This window comes from Rhinopithecus roxellana, chromosome 2 (genome assembly GCF_007565055.1).
Source record: "Rhinopithecus roxellana isolate Shanxi Qingling chromosome 2, ASM756505v1, whole genome shotgun sequence".
NCBI classification, from domain to species: domain Eukaryota; kingdom Metazoa; phylum Chordata; class Mammalia; order Primates; family Cercopithecidae; genus Rhinopithecus; species Rhinopithecus roxellana.
This window is the reverse complement of record NC_044550.1, coordinates 25790784-25807066: the sequence shown is the minus strand read 5'-3', so window position 1 is coordinate 25807066 and position 16283 is coordinate 25790784. Positions and strand designations below refer to the sequence as shown.

General features: G+C 37.3%; 1 protein-coding gene across 5 annotated transcripts in view; it reads right to left on the bottom strand.

Moving 5' to 3' along the window:
* Positions 1-3590: 3590 nt before the first annotated feature.
* Positions 3591-16283, bottom strand: part of ANK2 (ankyrin 2) — a 501960-nt gene continuing 489267 nt past the window's right edge. For 3 of the 5 annotated variants that reach the window (XM_030916049.1, XM_030916058.1, XM_030916054.1), the window contains 5 exons: positions 13990-14073; positions 13714-13878; positions 12175-12357; positions 9260-9351; positions 3591-5883 (listed from right to left, as the gene is read on the bottom strand). In XM_030916049.1, coding sequence (XP_030771909.1) covers positions 5700-5883; positions 9260-9351; positions 12175-12357; positions 13714-13878; positions 13990-14073 — 708 coding nt within the window. In that variant the 3' untranslated portion in view covers positions 3591-5699. The remainder of the gene's footprint in view (positions 5884-9259; positions 9352-12174; positions 12358-13713; positions 13879-13989; positions 14074-16283) is intronic. The other 2 variants (XM_030916064.1, XM_030916069.1) reach the window with 2 other exon arrangements.

Sequence of the window (16283 nt, the reverse complement as noted above, 5' to 3'; positions counted from 1 at the left end):
CTCCTCCAAATTCATGTCAAAGCCCATAACACCCACTACTTCAGAATGTGACTGCATCTGGAGATAGGGATCTTCAAAAAGGTGATTAAGTTAAATGAGGCCATTAAGGTTGGCTGTAATTCAGTATGATTGGCATCCTTATAAAATGCAGAAAATTGGACATACACAGAGACATACGAGATGTGAGCACACACAGACAGGAAAGTCCATGTAAGGACAGCAAGAAGGTGGTGGTCTACAAGCCAAAGAGAGCGACCTCAGGAAAAAAAAAAAAAAAATCTTGCCTGTACTTCAGTCTTAGACTTTTAGCTTCCAGGACTGTGAGAAAATGACTTTCTGTTGATTAAATCATCCAGTTTGTGCTATTTTATTATGGTAGCCCTAGGAAACTACTACATTAATCTGAACACAAATTGGATTGTTAGAATAGTAGACTCGAAATTGTCCTCCTGACTCTTTGAGGAGAAAGGGTATACTATGGTGGTTCTCTAAGGCTCCAAGGTATCACCTATCTGTGAGTCACTTGAAAAATTCACATAAGGCACCTTTCATCCAGAAGTTGCTGCTGTACCAGTGCCATGTAAGTTCTGTAGTATAGCCTAGACGAGGTCTGAGTTCTGATCAACAGCCAGGAAAAATGGGCACAATGTGTATTTTTTGTGGATATCATGATTCAGTTGTTTCTGCACATCATAAAGACAGCCAAGGTGTCCACAGCCACCTCCAGTCAAGCCCAGGCCCTGCCCGCAATGCTCTGCAGCAGCTGTGGGGGGCCTGCTGCTAGTGGGGGCACAGCCATTCAGTAGGGAAGTTTGAGTCACTCTCTCCAATTTTGTAGTCAGTTTTGACAGACAAGGGGGAAAAAAAAAAACACCTCAAAATCGAGAGTGTGGGGGAAGAAAAAGGAATGGAAACCAGAACTCAGTTATAAGGGCCTGTGATGGCTAATACTGAACGTCAACTTGATTGGCTTGAAGGATGCAAAGTATTATTCCTGGGTGTGTCTGCGAAGGTGTTGCCAAAGGAGATTAACATTAGAGTCAGTGGGCTGGGAAAGGCAGACACACCCTCAATCTGGATGTGCATCATCTAATCTAGCTGCCGGCATGGCCAGTATATAAAGCAGACAGAAAAATGTGAAAAGACTAGACTGGCTTAGCCTCCCAGCCTACATCTTTCTCCCACACTGGATGCTTCCTGCCCTCTAACATTGGACTCTGAGTTCTTCAGCTTTGGGACTCGGACAGGCTTCCTTGCTCCTCAGCTTGCAGACAGCCTATAGTGGGACCTTGAGATCGTGTGATTTAATACTCTTTAATAAACTCCCCATATATATATATATCCTATTAGTTCTGTCATTCTAGAGAACTCTGACTAATACAGGGCCCATTGAGGAAACAAAAAGAGATCCTGAAGAATCCTTGCTCTGAATGGGAAGTGAATCGAAGGGCTTAACTGACAACATCCCTGTGATTCCCTAATAGGAAAAGATTAACTGTATTTTCTAACCTAGAGGGGTAAGCTAATGCCTTTAACACCTACCCCGAGGCTGACTCCTACACAAAGAGGCAGAGGGTCACAAATAGGTCCACAATGAATGGACATCAAGGACACTTGGGTGACAGGGGCTCTTCTACACTAAGGAGTGACAGAGAGGCCAGGACTGGCTGCCCTTCCCTGCCTGGAGCAGTGAGATACATCCAAGGCTAGTAGCAGTGTCTCCTATTTTACTGATGAGGAAATTGTTATCCAGTGGGTAAACCTTTACAAAGTCATGAAAGGGGGCTAGATAGAGCTGGACGGATTCCACTCCAGGTCTTACTATAAGATAACACACTCACCAATTTGTCACATTGCCTCATAGAAACATTTCATGAACTGAACAACTGAACTTCTCCAGTGACTGAAGACATCTCTTGAATTATTACATGTACCACTGTCAAATGTCTCTGTTTACCATAGATGAAAGCTCCATCCAAAGTCTATTCATATGCACTGCTTACTTCATACTGTGGAGCTAATTTAAAGCCAGGGAGAACTTTTGTTTTTTTCCAGAAAGCCTGAGTGTAACCCAATAGGAGTATTTTAATTTGTGTGCAGGACATCACCACCCCCATCCCCGCCACACAGATACCTAAAAGATTTTCTTACTTTGGTGATTCGTTCTATGATTGTAATTCTAGCTTCAATTCGATTAGAAAGAGAAATGATACCTTAACTGAAGGAAGGAGCACATAGTTTTTAAGCAGAGGTGGCAACCAAAGACATAGACTTTGAAACATTTTCTTTTAGAGCATGATGAAAGCAAGCAGTTCATTTTTATTCTGTTATTCAGAAAAACCTCATAGTGATTTTGGTTCTCACTAGACCTACGTTTAACTTGTCTTTATCTGATTTATTCATTTGCCTGACTACTTGCCCACGCCCAGACTCTCCATGCTGATATAAATCAAGTGACTCCACGAGCAAACTAATTTCAAATTCAATTCAAACCTGTGTCAGAGTGCTTATATGTCTCACTTTCACCTCTTTATGACTAATACAAGTGATTTATGAGTTGTGCATAATCTTCTCTCAGTCTGGAAATTTCCCCCACCCTACCTTTAAATATATTTCTGCAAAACGGCATATGAGTCACTGAAGTTCTTTTACAAAAATGGGTTTCGCACAGCAAATAATTAAACATGAGAAGACACTGAACTTCTCTGATGCTTTGATTTCCTTAATGAAACCCAAAGTAACACAAGCCCAGAGTTGCTCTAAGTAGAAAGTACAGCACATTAAACAAATGAGAGGGAGAGAGATGATCACACAGACACTCCTACTTTGGAATTATTTTTAACTTTAACTGTTTTCTTTGAAAAATGTCAAGCATAATTGGTATTTTAATTTCAGAAGACCTGTAAATCCACCAGGGATAGAAATCAGATCCAGTGAGCTTCCTGTCTCATACCAGATAAGATTTAAGTAAAACCTACTTAATTTCTAAATCATGTCTTTTTTGTTTTGTTTTTACTGTAAAAAATATTATAGCAACAGTAAAGGGATTTTTCAAAAAATGGAACAACTCTTCAAACACAACTGATTTTGATTTTGCATAGTCCTGCCCTGTCTTTATTTATATTAATATATCCATTTAATTTTAAATTCTCAGGTTCTAAGACAGAAAGAAAACTCCAGAGCCAGCTGCTATTCCCAAAGGCAGAAAGTGTTTAGTGACAGCCATGGCCTCATGGGAGAGGACCAACCCAGTCTTGCTGTGCTGCCAATCCCACTTGCCCTTTCTCATCTCCTGCAAGTCCCCAAATTCCTATTTTCTTTCATTCAGTAGTGATCCAAAACAAAAATCCTTATTTTCTCCTTTTACATAACAAGAACAATAAAAATTTCTTGAGGGCAGAGGCAAAATCTATTTATCCCAGTGCTTAATCCAGTGCCAGGCATATAGCATATTCAGCGACTAAATAAAAACCTTAAGAAAAAAAGCAATTTGTGTCTTTCTGTTGGTTTCAAATCTAGCTCATCTTTTTAAAACCTCTTATTCTCCTGAAATCACAGATTTGTGATAAAGAAGAACAAATCACTGTTGCCACATTTAACACTTGTACATTTTATTTAATTAAATCAGCCATTGTACACATTGCAGCTATGTATTGTTAGTGTTGTATTTTTTTTTCCATTAACTAATACATGCCCTCATAGATATATTCAATTAGTGTTATCACCATGGGAACAAGATGCTGATTCGTCAACTGAAAATTCACTTCTTCTCACAGTATTCAAGTTTTTGATAACACAGCAAAAATCAAAACCAAAAAAGGGTGAATAACCATTATGTTGTTACACAGACATCATCTGCACTGCAAATAACACAACAGAAATGCTTTTCTTGAGCTCCAGTGAAGGTTTTGACAAGAAGGCCATAGGGTGTCTCAAAAAGTTTCACCATCGGCCTCTCTTATTTTGGCTGCCAAAGAATGTTTCATTTCCTATCCAACTGCCAAAAAGTGCTAGCATTTGAGGCTTAGGAGATTTGGCTTGTGGGAAACCTCCCTCCCAGGAAATTTTTTCTCTTGGCAACATTACTTTAAATGATGAAGTGCCATTGTTTGTCGCATTTGTTTTTGACATTCGGAGCAATGAGTCATTTTTGCACAACAGGAAAAGACCAGATAATTGGAAAATGTTCAATCCCTGGAGGATAGACTCTGTCCTTTTTTATTTAAATTTCATCTTCATTGAATATACTTTTCTTTAACAAATGACTGATTCAAAATGTATACTGTTTATATGAATATATTTGTGAATATATATATGTTAAAATGCTACACAGCTTCAACCACTAGAGGAATAGGAAGAGGACATGGAAATTACTCAGATTGTTACAGTCCCTTCTTTGAGACAAACAAACAGAAGTGCACAAATGCACTTAAGAGTTTCCAAGGGAGTGTGGATTTCAAATAAATAAACCAAAAATTTTAACCAAAACCAAATTTTCAAGGATTTCTCAATCTCGTCTGCAAGCTGAAAAACAGACCTAGCTGGAAAGTGAAAAGTGCTCACTCAGGGTAAAAAGAATGGAAACAATTAATGTGATTAGAAGAGGGGTTTGACCGTGGTCTTGATTTTTAAATGCCACATGCAGGTATTAGAGAAGATATAAACCTGAAAAAAAAAAAAAAAGAAAAAGGAAAAAAAAAAAAAAAAAGAAACCCCTCCAACATACTGAAGGAGTTTAACCTTTTATGTAGTGAGTAAATCTTGTTTCCAATGAATTATCTACAGTGCAGTGGCCAGAAGAAAGTACCACCAGTAAGACAGCGTGGTTTGCTAAAGCAGCAATGAAAACTGGAAAACTACAGTAGTTATAGCTTTTAAAATACCCTGCCAAAACTTGTCCAAAATCTAAAGACCTGAAGATGCTAGAATGCCACACAATGTAGCTGCTAGCAACTGAATACCCCATCGTTTCATTCTGCGTGGCCTCTGCTCCCTTCTCCCCTCCCTCAGAGTGGCTGTTGGAGAGTCCTAAGCCATGGCTGGCCAGCACCAGCAATACTGTCTCAGGACAGTTCTGCAAGGCTGTTAGCCCACCTTTAACTGGAAGCATTGGCTACTCTGGAAGTTCTAAGGACATAATAGGTGTGAAGTGCTTCTTTTGCAGTAAAACTATATTATCACTCGATTGTGTTAGCAATATCTTAATTAACCATTGTTCAGCAATTTCTAGAGGCCTTTTATTCTGATGCCCAGTGTAGTTACAATAGGCAGTGGTTTTAATTTTAATATGTTGTTCATCTGAGCATTTCAACTATATACATTGTACATAGATATCCCTTGGAAGGATTCCTATATAGTGTCACTTGAAGAGGTCTGCAGGTGAAGTTCTTCTGATCAATGGATTTTCATGGATCTTGTGCAGAAGCAAAGAACAATGGAGGTGGCCAGTTCCCAGGTTAGCACAGACACAACAAAGTATTGGATACAGCATCCAGTATGAAGGATGCCATCTTTGGTCACAAATTAGCTTTATAGTTAAAGAGGATGGGGGAAAACTAAAACAAAATGCCGTATATTTGCTAACAGTGGAAATGTCGGGGTATCCCATTAATTAGGCCAGTTAGGTCACTCCTCTACTGAAACAGGAAGCTGCATATTGAGTGAATGTGTGGTTTCTGGTGTGAGAACTGGGCAGCCCCTCACTTGGCCTCTTGCTTCAAGTCCTCCTTGCAGAAATGCCGAAGGAGCTGCTGGAGATCGCGCTGGAGGTCGTCCTGGTCTAGTGCTTCTGGTACATCCTCCAGGTGCTCCAAGTCAATGCGTTTTCCATGCTGGTCCTTCACCACAGCCCTCTTCTGTGTAATGGCTTTACTCATTGTTGTCCTGGAGAAAAGCAGACAAGAGAGAATTACGCTCTTTTCACTTCTAGAGGGCAGCTGTTAGGTATGAAGGTGACCATTACACTGAGTACTTAATGTCTTACCTTTAGATGTTTCCACACCAAACTATCGGCATAACAAACTATAGATACCTTTTTATGTCTTTCTTTTAAACACAGCTCCCCTCTCTAAAACGATTCATGAGATTTTTTAAAGAGTGTTTTGGAACAACGAGTACTTTTTAATTCTTTAAGAAAAATTTTAAATAAATGAAACCATGCTTTAATTTGATCTTCTTGAAAACTAACCATAAAATCATTCATGGTTTGATTAAGTAGCCCTGACTTAATAGAGTTTGGTTCATTCTGAAATAGTACCGCAAGTACCTTTTGACAGGCTAAAAAAAAAAAAAGTTTTTAATTTATTTGAAACACCTTAGCTGCCAGCTTAAACCTTACAGTCACAACCTCACCCAAACTTCCCAAAATTCTGTTTTCAGAGAACTTTTCTGTGAGGCATCAGTCTTTAAAAACTAAAATATTAGTCTACCAATATATAAGAAGGTGGCTACCAACAAAAGATGATCTGCCCAGCTCTCTAAGGCTTCATCTGGAGATGGTGGGGGAGGAAAGGGAAAAGAGAAAAGCCATTGAGAGACAACTGCTTCCTCCGGATTCTCAGAGTCTCATGCTTGTTGCTCATTCTGTGTATTTCTTGCCATTTAACAGTCTGTTGTTTACTTGCCTCCCTTATAGACTGGTGGTTACTATAACTCCTTTTCTTGAGACAGAGTCTAGCTCTGTCGCCCGGGCTGGAGTTCATTGGTGCAATCTCGGTTCACTGCAACCTCTGCCTCCCGTGTTCAAGTGATTCTCCGGCCTCAGCCTCCTGAGTAGCTGGGACTACAGGTGCCCACCACCACGTCCGGCTAACTTTTTGTATTTTTAGTAGAGACGGGGTTTTGTCATGTTGGCCAGGCTGGTCTCGAACTCCTGAGCTCAGGTGATCTGTCCACCTTGGCCTCCCAAAGTGTTGGGATTACAGGTGTGAGCCACTGCACTGGGCCAAGAGCTATAACTTTTGTATAGTCATACTAATTTTAAGTCATACTAATATTTTCCTGTAACTATACTTAAAAGTAATTATATTGTAATTTGCTCATTCTCAGCTCTTTTCACTTTCTTCTTCTTCTTCTTCTTCTTCTTCTTCTTCTTCTTCTTCTTCTTCTTCTTCTTCTTCTTCTTCTTCTTCTCCTCTTCCTCCTCCTCCTCTTCTTTCTTCTTTCTTCTTCTTCTTCTTCTTCTTTTTTTTTTTAGAGTAAAGTAAAAGCAAGTTTATTAGGCAAGGAAGGGAATAAAAAATGGCTACTCCATAGGCAGAGCAGCCTTTTTCACTATATACTTCTAAATGCAGGTTCTCATTCCACAAGTATTTGATGAATGTGTTTTATGGGCCAGACACTATTACTATAACAAATAAGGAAATTGAATCTTAGAGAATTTTAGCAATAGTCCAAATAAAAAATAACAGAGTTAGCATGAGTGGGGCTGAGAGTCAAAGATTCCAGAGCCTGAGTCCCCTTAAGTCCCCATGCATCTTCACTTAAAACCTCCGTAGGAAATGATCAGTTTTTGTAGCTTTATCCAGCATTTTCCTTATACGTTCCAGTGTAAGAAGCTGGAAGTTCTGCCATTATCCAATACCTCTATGTATTTGTTACAATCATCCTGATTTTTAAAAAATAACTTATTTCAGCCAAAATACTTTCAGCTTTTTTTGGACATCCTTGTTTCCGTCTTCCTTCTTCCCAAACATTCTTCTACTCTCCCTTTTTCTTTAATACTATATGAATTGTTCTGCATCTGGAAGCAAACTTAAATTTGTTCTTGCTGATGAAAAGGTCAAATTTGATTCCAATGATTGAAATCTGATGTTTTCCTAAATATTCAGCAACCATTTTTTTTCTTCAAAAAGGCACATTTCTGACTATTTCTGCTAAGAGTTAGTAGAAGCCTTTATAGCATTGATGCCAGGGGTCAAGCCTCCATTATAGGCCATTTTGTGATATTCTGTGCAGGCAAATGTAGGCCAATGTGTTTCTGAATATACACATGTATATGATGTCTTTAACGATGTATATAAAAAGGCATTGTACATCACAAATAGAGTTCCGTAACTAACTAGCTTCCACGACTAACTAGCTGTGGGAACTCTATGGAGTTGTCTATATTCCTGGCTTCAAATTCACCAGCCGTAATTGAGAACTTTGGATTAATTGATCTCTAAATCTATTCCAGTTTGAAGAGCCCATGATGTTAGGGCATGCATGGATTATGTGGTTTCATCTGAATAATTGAATAAAAGACTTAAAAGTTGAGAATATAAAAGGCATTTTACCCTTAATTCACGTAGCATTTTTTAAGTTCTGTGAGAGCAATTACACTCTTTTAAATTCCTAGCTGCTGCTCTTTTCCCATTTGATTGGAGGGTGGAATTGTGACAGAACCTTTAATTTTGCTGTTCTAATTATTATGTTCTAAAGTCTTAAAATAGTTTTGTAGCATACTCTGAATGACAATCTTTCTCCCCTTTTCAATGAAGTGAAAAGCACGATGGTAACTTGGATTTCCATTGTGTCTTTTCACTGAGAAGCTGAGCACATTTTATTAATCTCAATACTTACAGTGCTGTTAGAGGACCAGTGAGAAGTGAGAGTAGATCTATGGAACAGTGCCCAAGTTTATACATCAAATCCATAACAGAGACCAGGGCAGACCAGTGTGCCTCACAGTCAGCCCCCTTGTATAAGTATAAAAATGTACTGCTTACTGCTTTCATGATACTTGCTTAACTCACTAAAGCCCTAGGTTTCAGCATTGCTAAGTACATTTGTTTCATGGGCATCAAACTCATGCTTATGTTATTTGCCACTCACGTGCAGAATCATATAGCAGCCGTTAAAAGAAACCACATACCATTCAAAGTAATGATTTACTAAGATTGATCTGAATATAGCTGGTCACAAAATTAATTTGCGATCTATCAATTAGATTCTTCTTCCTATGCTCTCTGAATCTGTCAACACAATGGAATACCAGCAGGCTGACTTCAACTAAGTTGATGACTTGCTAAAACCCAAGGAATCAGACTGTATAAGCATGAGTCTCATTCTTGTTATGACTTAGTATTATGTTTAAAGTATCAAGAGGAGACTTCAGGGATGACACTTTGATAGATCCAGTACTTGACCAAAGCCTTATGATACAGGCAGTTCTCTATCCGCTTTAGGGTAGATGTAGGGATTCTCTCCTTCTTTTCTTAAAATTGGAAAAATTTTTATGGTGTTAGTTGGCAAAGCATCACCCCATGCTAACCCAAACCTTTTAATTATCGATCCATCCTCTTTCAGGATTTCATTCTCTACTAAACTGGGTAAGTGGACTTTCATGTGGCTACCTGTGTAACTCAAAGCCTGAAGTAAGAAGAAAAGAAAAGACAAAGTTCATCATAAACTACACACTTTCAAACAATCTATTGCTTTGCTTTACTCACAGTCAGTATGAAAACATATACTTGAAAGGATAAATAAATACAATTCCTAGAAGCAGATTTAAGTTTGGAGTTTTATTTAACAAGTCCTTTTAGTTTCTCTCATTTGTGTGGGAGATTTGTTATTTTACTTTACAAAAGCTGCTAACTAACATCCATATGGATTGACTTTCAATTTCCTCCTTGCTTCACCCAACTCCTTTTTACAGTGGAGATTTTAATGATGAATACAATAACCAGAGGCAAAAATAAGCAAACAAGGCCCAAATAGTATAACATAGATAATTCATTTTTGACCATTCAAGATTGCCAGTTGTCAAAATGTGAAAACTGAAAGTATTTAAAAAGGTTTGCTTTTAATACTCCAATGAATTCATATATGATTTCAATATATATTATGCATATAGTAGAGGACACACATATAGCATTTAGTGTCAAAATGTTCCAATAGCAAAAGCACTTTGTAGATGTTTGCACATGCCCAGGATCCCTTAGTCAAAACTTTGGGACCAGATGTGCTTCAAAATTTAGATTTTTTTTCCCTTTTGGATTTTAGCAAGGTAATATAATGCATATGCAGTCACACGCTACATAATGACATTTTGGTTAAAAATGGACTGCATATATGACATGGTCCCATAACATTATAATGCAGCTAAAAAATTCCTGTCACCTAGCAACACTATAGCTGTTCTAACTTCATGGTGCAATGTGTTACTCAGATGTTTGTGGTGATGCTGGTGTAAATAAACCTACTAAGCTGCCAATCATATAAAAGCATAGCACATACAATTATGTAGGGTACATAATACTTGATAATATAATAAATGACTATGTTACTGGTTTATGTATGATAAATACATTTACTATGTATAGCAAATACATAAATCAGTAACAGTCACTTATTATCAAGTATTATAAAAGTGATACTTTTTATCACTATTTTAAAGTGTACTCCTTTTACTTATTAAAAAACAGTTAATTATCAAGGATCCTTAACTTATTATCTTAATTATCAAGGATTCAGGAGGTATCGCAGAACAAGGAGAATAAAGCTCTGCTTTCTTAGGATATGACAAATCTATGTGTTATTGCTCCTGAAGACCTTCCAGCGGGACAATATGTGGAGGACGAAGACAGTGATATTGATAATTCTGACCTTGTGTAGGCCTAGGCTAATGTACATATTTAGGTCTTTGTTTTTAGCAAAAAAAAAAAAAAAAAAAAAAAAAATCTTAAAAAGTAGAAACAAATAATAAATTTAAAAAATTAAAAGCAGAAAAAAGTGTATAGAACAAGGATATGAAGAAAAACAATTTTTAATGCACCTGTGCAACATGTTTGCATCTTAACTTGTGTTATTACAAAAGAGTTAAAAGTTAAAATAAATGTAAAAGCTTATAAAGTCAAAGTTACAGTAAGCTAATTTATTATTGCAGAAAGAAGATTTTAAAAACTTAAAGGAAAATTTAAACATAGCCTAAGTGTACAGTGTTTATAAAGTCTACTGTAGTGTATAGTAATGTCCTAGGCCTTTACATTCACTCACCACTCACTCACTGACTCACCCAAAGCAACTCCAGTCCTGCAAGCTCCATGGTAAGTATGCTATACAGGTAGAACATTTTTAATCTTTTATTTTGTATATCTACTAAACCTTTTCTATTTTTAGATAGGAAAATACTTACCATTGTGTTATAATTGCCTACAGTATTCAGCACAGTAACATGCTGTGCAGGTTTGTAGCTTAGGAGCAATAGGTTGTACCTTACAGCCTAGGTGTGTAGTAGGCTATGCCATCTAGGTTTGTGTAAGGACACTCTACGATGTTCACACAATGACAAAGTTGTCTAACGATGTACTTCCCAGCACCTATCCCTGTCATTAAAACCCACTTATGCCTAGTGAACGCTAGGCATGTGGAAGTTATTTATATCCTGCTGCTCAAGGTCATCACCAAGGTCTGATTTTTCACTAATGCAAAAATTTAAAAAATTGCAACCTCTGGCATAAGTGGGTTAAGCGATGCATGACTGTGCTGTATAATACTAACACCCCAGAGGAGGTGAAGATGACATCCTGCCATCAAACACATTTTTCTATCACTAAACATTCACTCTAGGTAGAATAAAAAAGCTTCATGTCAGCATAGCTCCATGCCAATTTATTTCAAGTTTTACTTCCAAATTAACTTACAAAATTTGTTTTGGTTTTCAGAATTTGGGGATTTTAGTAAGGGTTTGTGGATCTGTTACTGTGGACCCATTTTCTAATTGTTGGAAACCAGAACTTAAATAATTGCAAATGCTTTTAAATTTTATGGACATGGAATAGATCTGAATTTTCTTTAAGGTCTATCACAGATAATATCTGAAAAGATTGGCTAGCAAATATAATTTGCAATGTCTTTCTTTCCCTTATTAATTGACAAAGCAAGACACTTCTGTGACTTCTAAACAAGATGTATAATCATATCCCAGATTCAGAGATTCTGAGTCTGATTCAGCAGAAGCAAATCCTAGTTATCTGGACTTCTAAAAGCTGTTAAGGTGACACCAATGAACACCACAGTTTGAGGAAACATTACTCTGCAAGTTATTCAAACAGGAGTTCTACCCTCTTGAATTATTTTGCACCTTTCCATGAATTCACGTATGGAATGACACAATGACAAATGATTTTCTTTTCAAAAGCAAAGCAACATAAAACACACACACACAAAGACAAAATGATGATGCTTCTATACCTCTTCAAAGTCATCTTTGGCTGAAGGAAGATCAGTGGCTAAACTAGAATCCCCCAGATGCTTCTCCATCCTTTCTCCACGTACCACAGTTGTTTTAACAACTTTGCTGACTCTACGGCCTTCCACTGGCTCAGCCTGAAATTGTGAGGTACTGGACAAAATGCTGGGCTCACACAAAGTGACCTAATGATCGAAGGACACACAATAGACAATGTCTGATTGCCAAATGTAACTATGATGACTTTTTTCTATGTTAAAAAACAAAGGACAAAACTATAATGTTACATACTGGCTTTCCAAAAAACAGCAATGGGAAGCAGAGTTAGAAAAAAACAAACTATAACCTATTGGTAATATCTACATCATGACTGTATCTCCACAACACCAAAGCAAACTTAATTAGTTATTTGAACAAAAAAGTTATTAGTTTTGTGAATAAGAAACTGCTCAGTGTAATACAGACATAATAATATGTGAAAAAAACTCTTCTCACTTTTAAATAATTTCTTTTGGCATTATGAAGATAAAATTAGCCCCCAAAGGAGGAGCTCTAAAAGCTATGAGAAACTGAAAAGTATATTTCTAGAGAATCTCATGTGTATAATATAAAATTTTGAGGATGTGAATGAATGGAAAATAGTGAGAATTTCACAAATTGTTGTCAAAGCAAGTAAATATGTCCCTGAAAGAGGGAAGTAAAACAGAAATAAATAAAAGTATAGATTGCCAGGTGCAGTGGCTCATGCCTGTAATCCCAGCACTTTGGGAGGCTGAGGCAGGTGGATCATTTGAGGTCAGGAGTTCAAGACCAGCCTGGCCAACATGGTGAAATGCTGTCTCTACTAAAAATACAAAAATTATCCAGGCGTGGTGGCGGGTGCCTGTAATCCCAGCTACTCAGGAGGCTGAAGCAAGAGAATCAATCGCTTGAACCCGGGGGTGGAGGTTGCAGTGAGCTGAGATCATGCCACTGCACCCCAGTCTGGGTGACAGAGTATGACTCTGTCTCAAAACAAAAAACAAAAAGCAAAAAGGATAAATCAAAGAGTTTCTAGATCCTGATTTTAGCAACTCTGCAATGCAGAAATCTGAATATCAAATATTTATCTAGAGTGACTTTCAGAAGGCTGGTGTGCCAAGCAGGCACAAGCCCCACAGTGCATTTCTACACAGTCTCTCCACAGCATACTGCTTGCCCAGCAAATAGAATTGTATTCTTTCAAAATCTGACTTTTGGATTTCTGCAGTGGTCAACCATGAATTCAACAAAGAATAGATATTTTTAAAAAGACCAAACAAAAACAATGAGTATAATGCTGAGAAATACAATGAGTATAATGCCTAGAAGTATAATGCCCTGATGGCTGTCTTAAAATCACATAGAATCATGAAAACAAAAACTGAACGTGCAACTAAAAGCAAACTGCCATATAAAAGGGAGATGTGAGGAAAATGTGAATAAACAATCTCATTCATCTTTTTTGAATTCTATTTTGTTCCTCTCCATAAAATGGGTTTTAGAGAATCAGGTTGTCTCACCTCTGACTGCTCGATGTCACTCTTCAATACAACACGCTTTATAACTTTGGAATAGCCATCCCCTTCCTCGATGTTGACAGGTTCCTGTGGCATTCCCTGCACCATAATCTCTTCTTTCTCTGTGCCTTCAGAGGATACGTACCGCCTAATGATTTTCCTAGTAACCTGAAACGTATTTCATTTGTGTATCTTATTTTTGTGTGACAGTACCACGGAACTGATACATTTTAAACCAGAAGTTTGTAATCAAGCCTGTTAGGATATACTAGACAATACCTTCTTTACCACGGTGTGTCCATGCTCATCAATGTATTCTTCTTCTGTGACTGTTTCTGGGGGTATTTCAGGCATATCGTCTCCCTAAACAGTTGAGAGAAAAGGGTCACTGCACTGTTTGGCACCAATTCTGAGGAACTACTCCCAAGTGCTTCTAATGTGAGGAATGTTAGAAAACCAAAGGCGATGCTGAGAAGCATTGCTGAGATACAAAATCCTGTCAACTAGTTTGTTTAAAAGAAAAATGCAGGTGGGTAATAACATGCTTAGGAGAATCTGACCAAAGTTAGATCAAACTTCAACAAAAATAGTTAAGCGAGAGGTGAGGTGGGTGGAAGTGAAGAAGCCAAGTCTTGCTCTTACTTACCACTGCATTTCTTTGCAAACAGAACTTATGAGCGTTAAGGGGTCTGCTTTTGAATGGCCATGCACTACCTAAGGAACATGCCAAGACTTCATTGATCCAGGCTGATCACTCTCTAAGGGTATGGGGACAAGACTGTCCCTGACGTGCAGTAATTTAACAGCGGGTACCTGAATAATCACTCGCCGGCGGACAACCCTGGTAGTTACCATCGCCTCCTCATCTGAGCTGGCCTCCAGCTCCCCTAATTCCTCTGTTAGCTCCTGGTGGAAGCATGGAAGCATTGCTTTGTTTAACATGCTAAGGAATGACTTCACTACTGGTTTCTTCTTTAGCTTACATTGTATTGTGAAACTTTTATTCATGGAGTCTTTGGTGGACAAGTTGGTAGAGGTGAAAACAAGTATGTGCTGGTCTCAGACATCAAAAAAATAGAGTGTTTTGGTTTCTTTTGTTTTTTTTTTTTTGTTGTTGTTCAATGAAAGAAAAAAAAATTCTGGAATTCTGAGAGCTGTTGGAGAACTCATCTGTCAAAATCTCTCCAAAATAATAAGCAGCTTACTCACGTGACTTCTTTTACTTAAACTCCTAAAAAAAAAAAGCCTGACTGTAAACATAGACCCTAAGCAGTTCAGGAAACACTTATGAGCCACTGACGCTTGTGCTTAGGCTTGGAATTATTCACCCAAAGGTATAGGAATATCCCCTGTTTCTAGCAGAACTTTTTGCAGGAAGTCAAAGTTTCCTGTAGCTATTATCTAACCAATAGTGCATCTCCCTGGCATCAAAAAAGGCAGACTTTGAATAGTATTAGAATAATTTTGCGGGGAAGTTGAGATAAAGTGATCAATAGTATTTTAGGGCTCTGGCCAAAAGCCAGAGATAAAGCAAGAAACATAATTTTAGCTTAGCACATATTACCTTAGGAGTCATATATTGAATTACTGTTCCCTAAAGAAATTTTGTTTTTAAAAAAGACAAAGCTCAGATCTACTTAACATACTGTAAAACTCAAGTTATACGTTTACATTTGTCTCTGCTAAAGGAAGACATGTAAATTCTAAACCAAATTATATTTTAAATACAATCAGGAATCTACTGCCTAGAAATATGGTTGGCAAGAAAAGTGATTAAAATTGGATGCCCAAGTTAGGGTTATGAGAAATAAGGGTCCACATGGGAAACTTAAAAGAAATGCCTGATACTCATCAAGAATAAGTTGAACAGGCCTGTATAAATTATGTGAAATTCAGAATGACTTACACAAATGTATTCCTTTAGTATAGATTAAACATATGTATTATCCAGATAATTGTTTCAAGTCTAACTTCACTAAGTCTATGGATTCTTAGGCTAAATTTGGTAACTTTTAGCCCAGATAACATGTATGAAACATTTTTAGTAGTACTCATTCAAGCCAAGAATTTGAGAGATGAATAATTCTATGCAAAAGCAAACTTGGAATAAAAATTCATTCATGGCATGAATTTATTATTTAAGAAAACTGCCAAAAATCAGGACACAGTTCTCATCCGCCTGAATCTTTCCTAATTTTAGTTATGATTTCAGACAATTCCTAGCAGCAGATCTCTTTCTTAAAGTGAACAAAAACACATGTGTGTCTTCAACCCAAAGATATGCTGTTTCACTTTATTTTCCCCAAAATTTCAATTATTTCACGTAACTCTTCTTTTACTGCTAAGTTTCTCTAAAAACACTTTGAAATATAAAGTGTTTTTGAATTCTATTGCTTTTTAAAAGAAAAAACAATATCTAATTTAATTTATATTAAATTAAGTTTAATTCAAACAGATTCTCATACTTTTTTTGTGGCTGAGAATCCTCTGGGGAGTTATTTAAAAGGCAAATTCTTGTTCTCTCTCCCTACCCTGGGATTCATTCTAATTCAGGATTTCTGAGAAGGGATCAA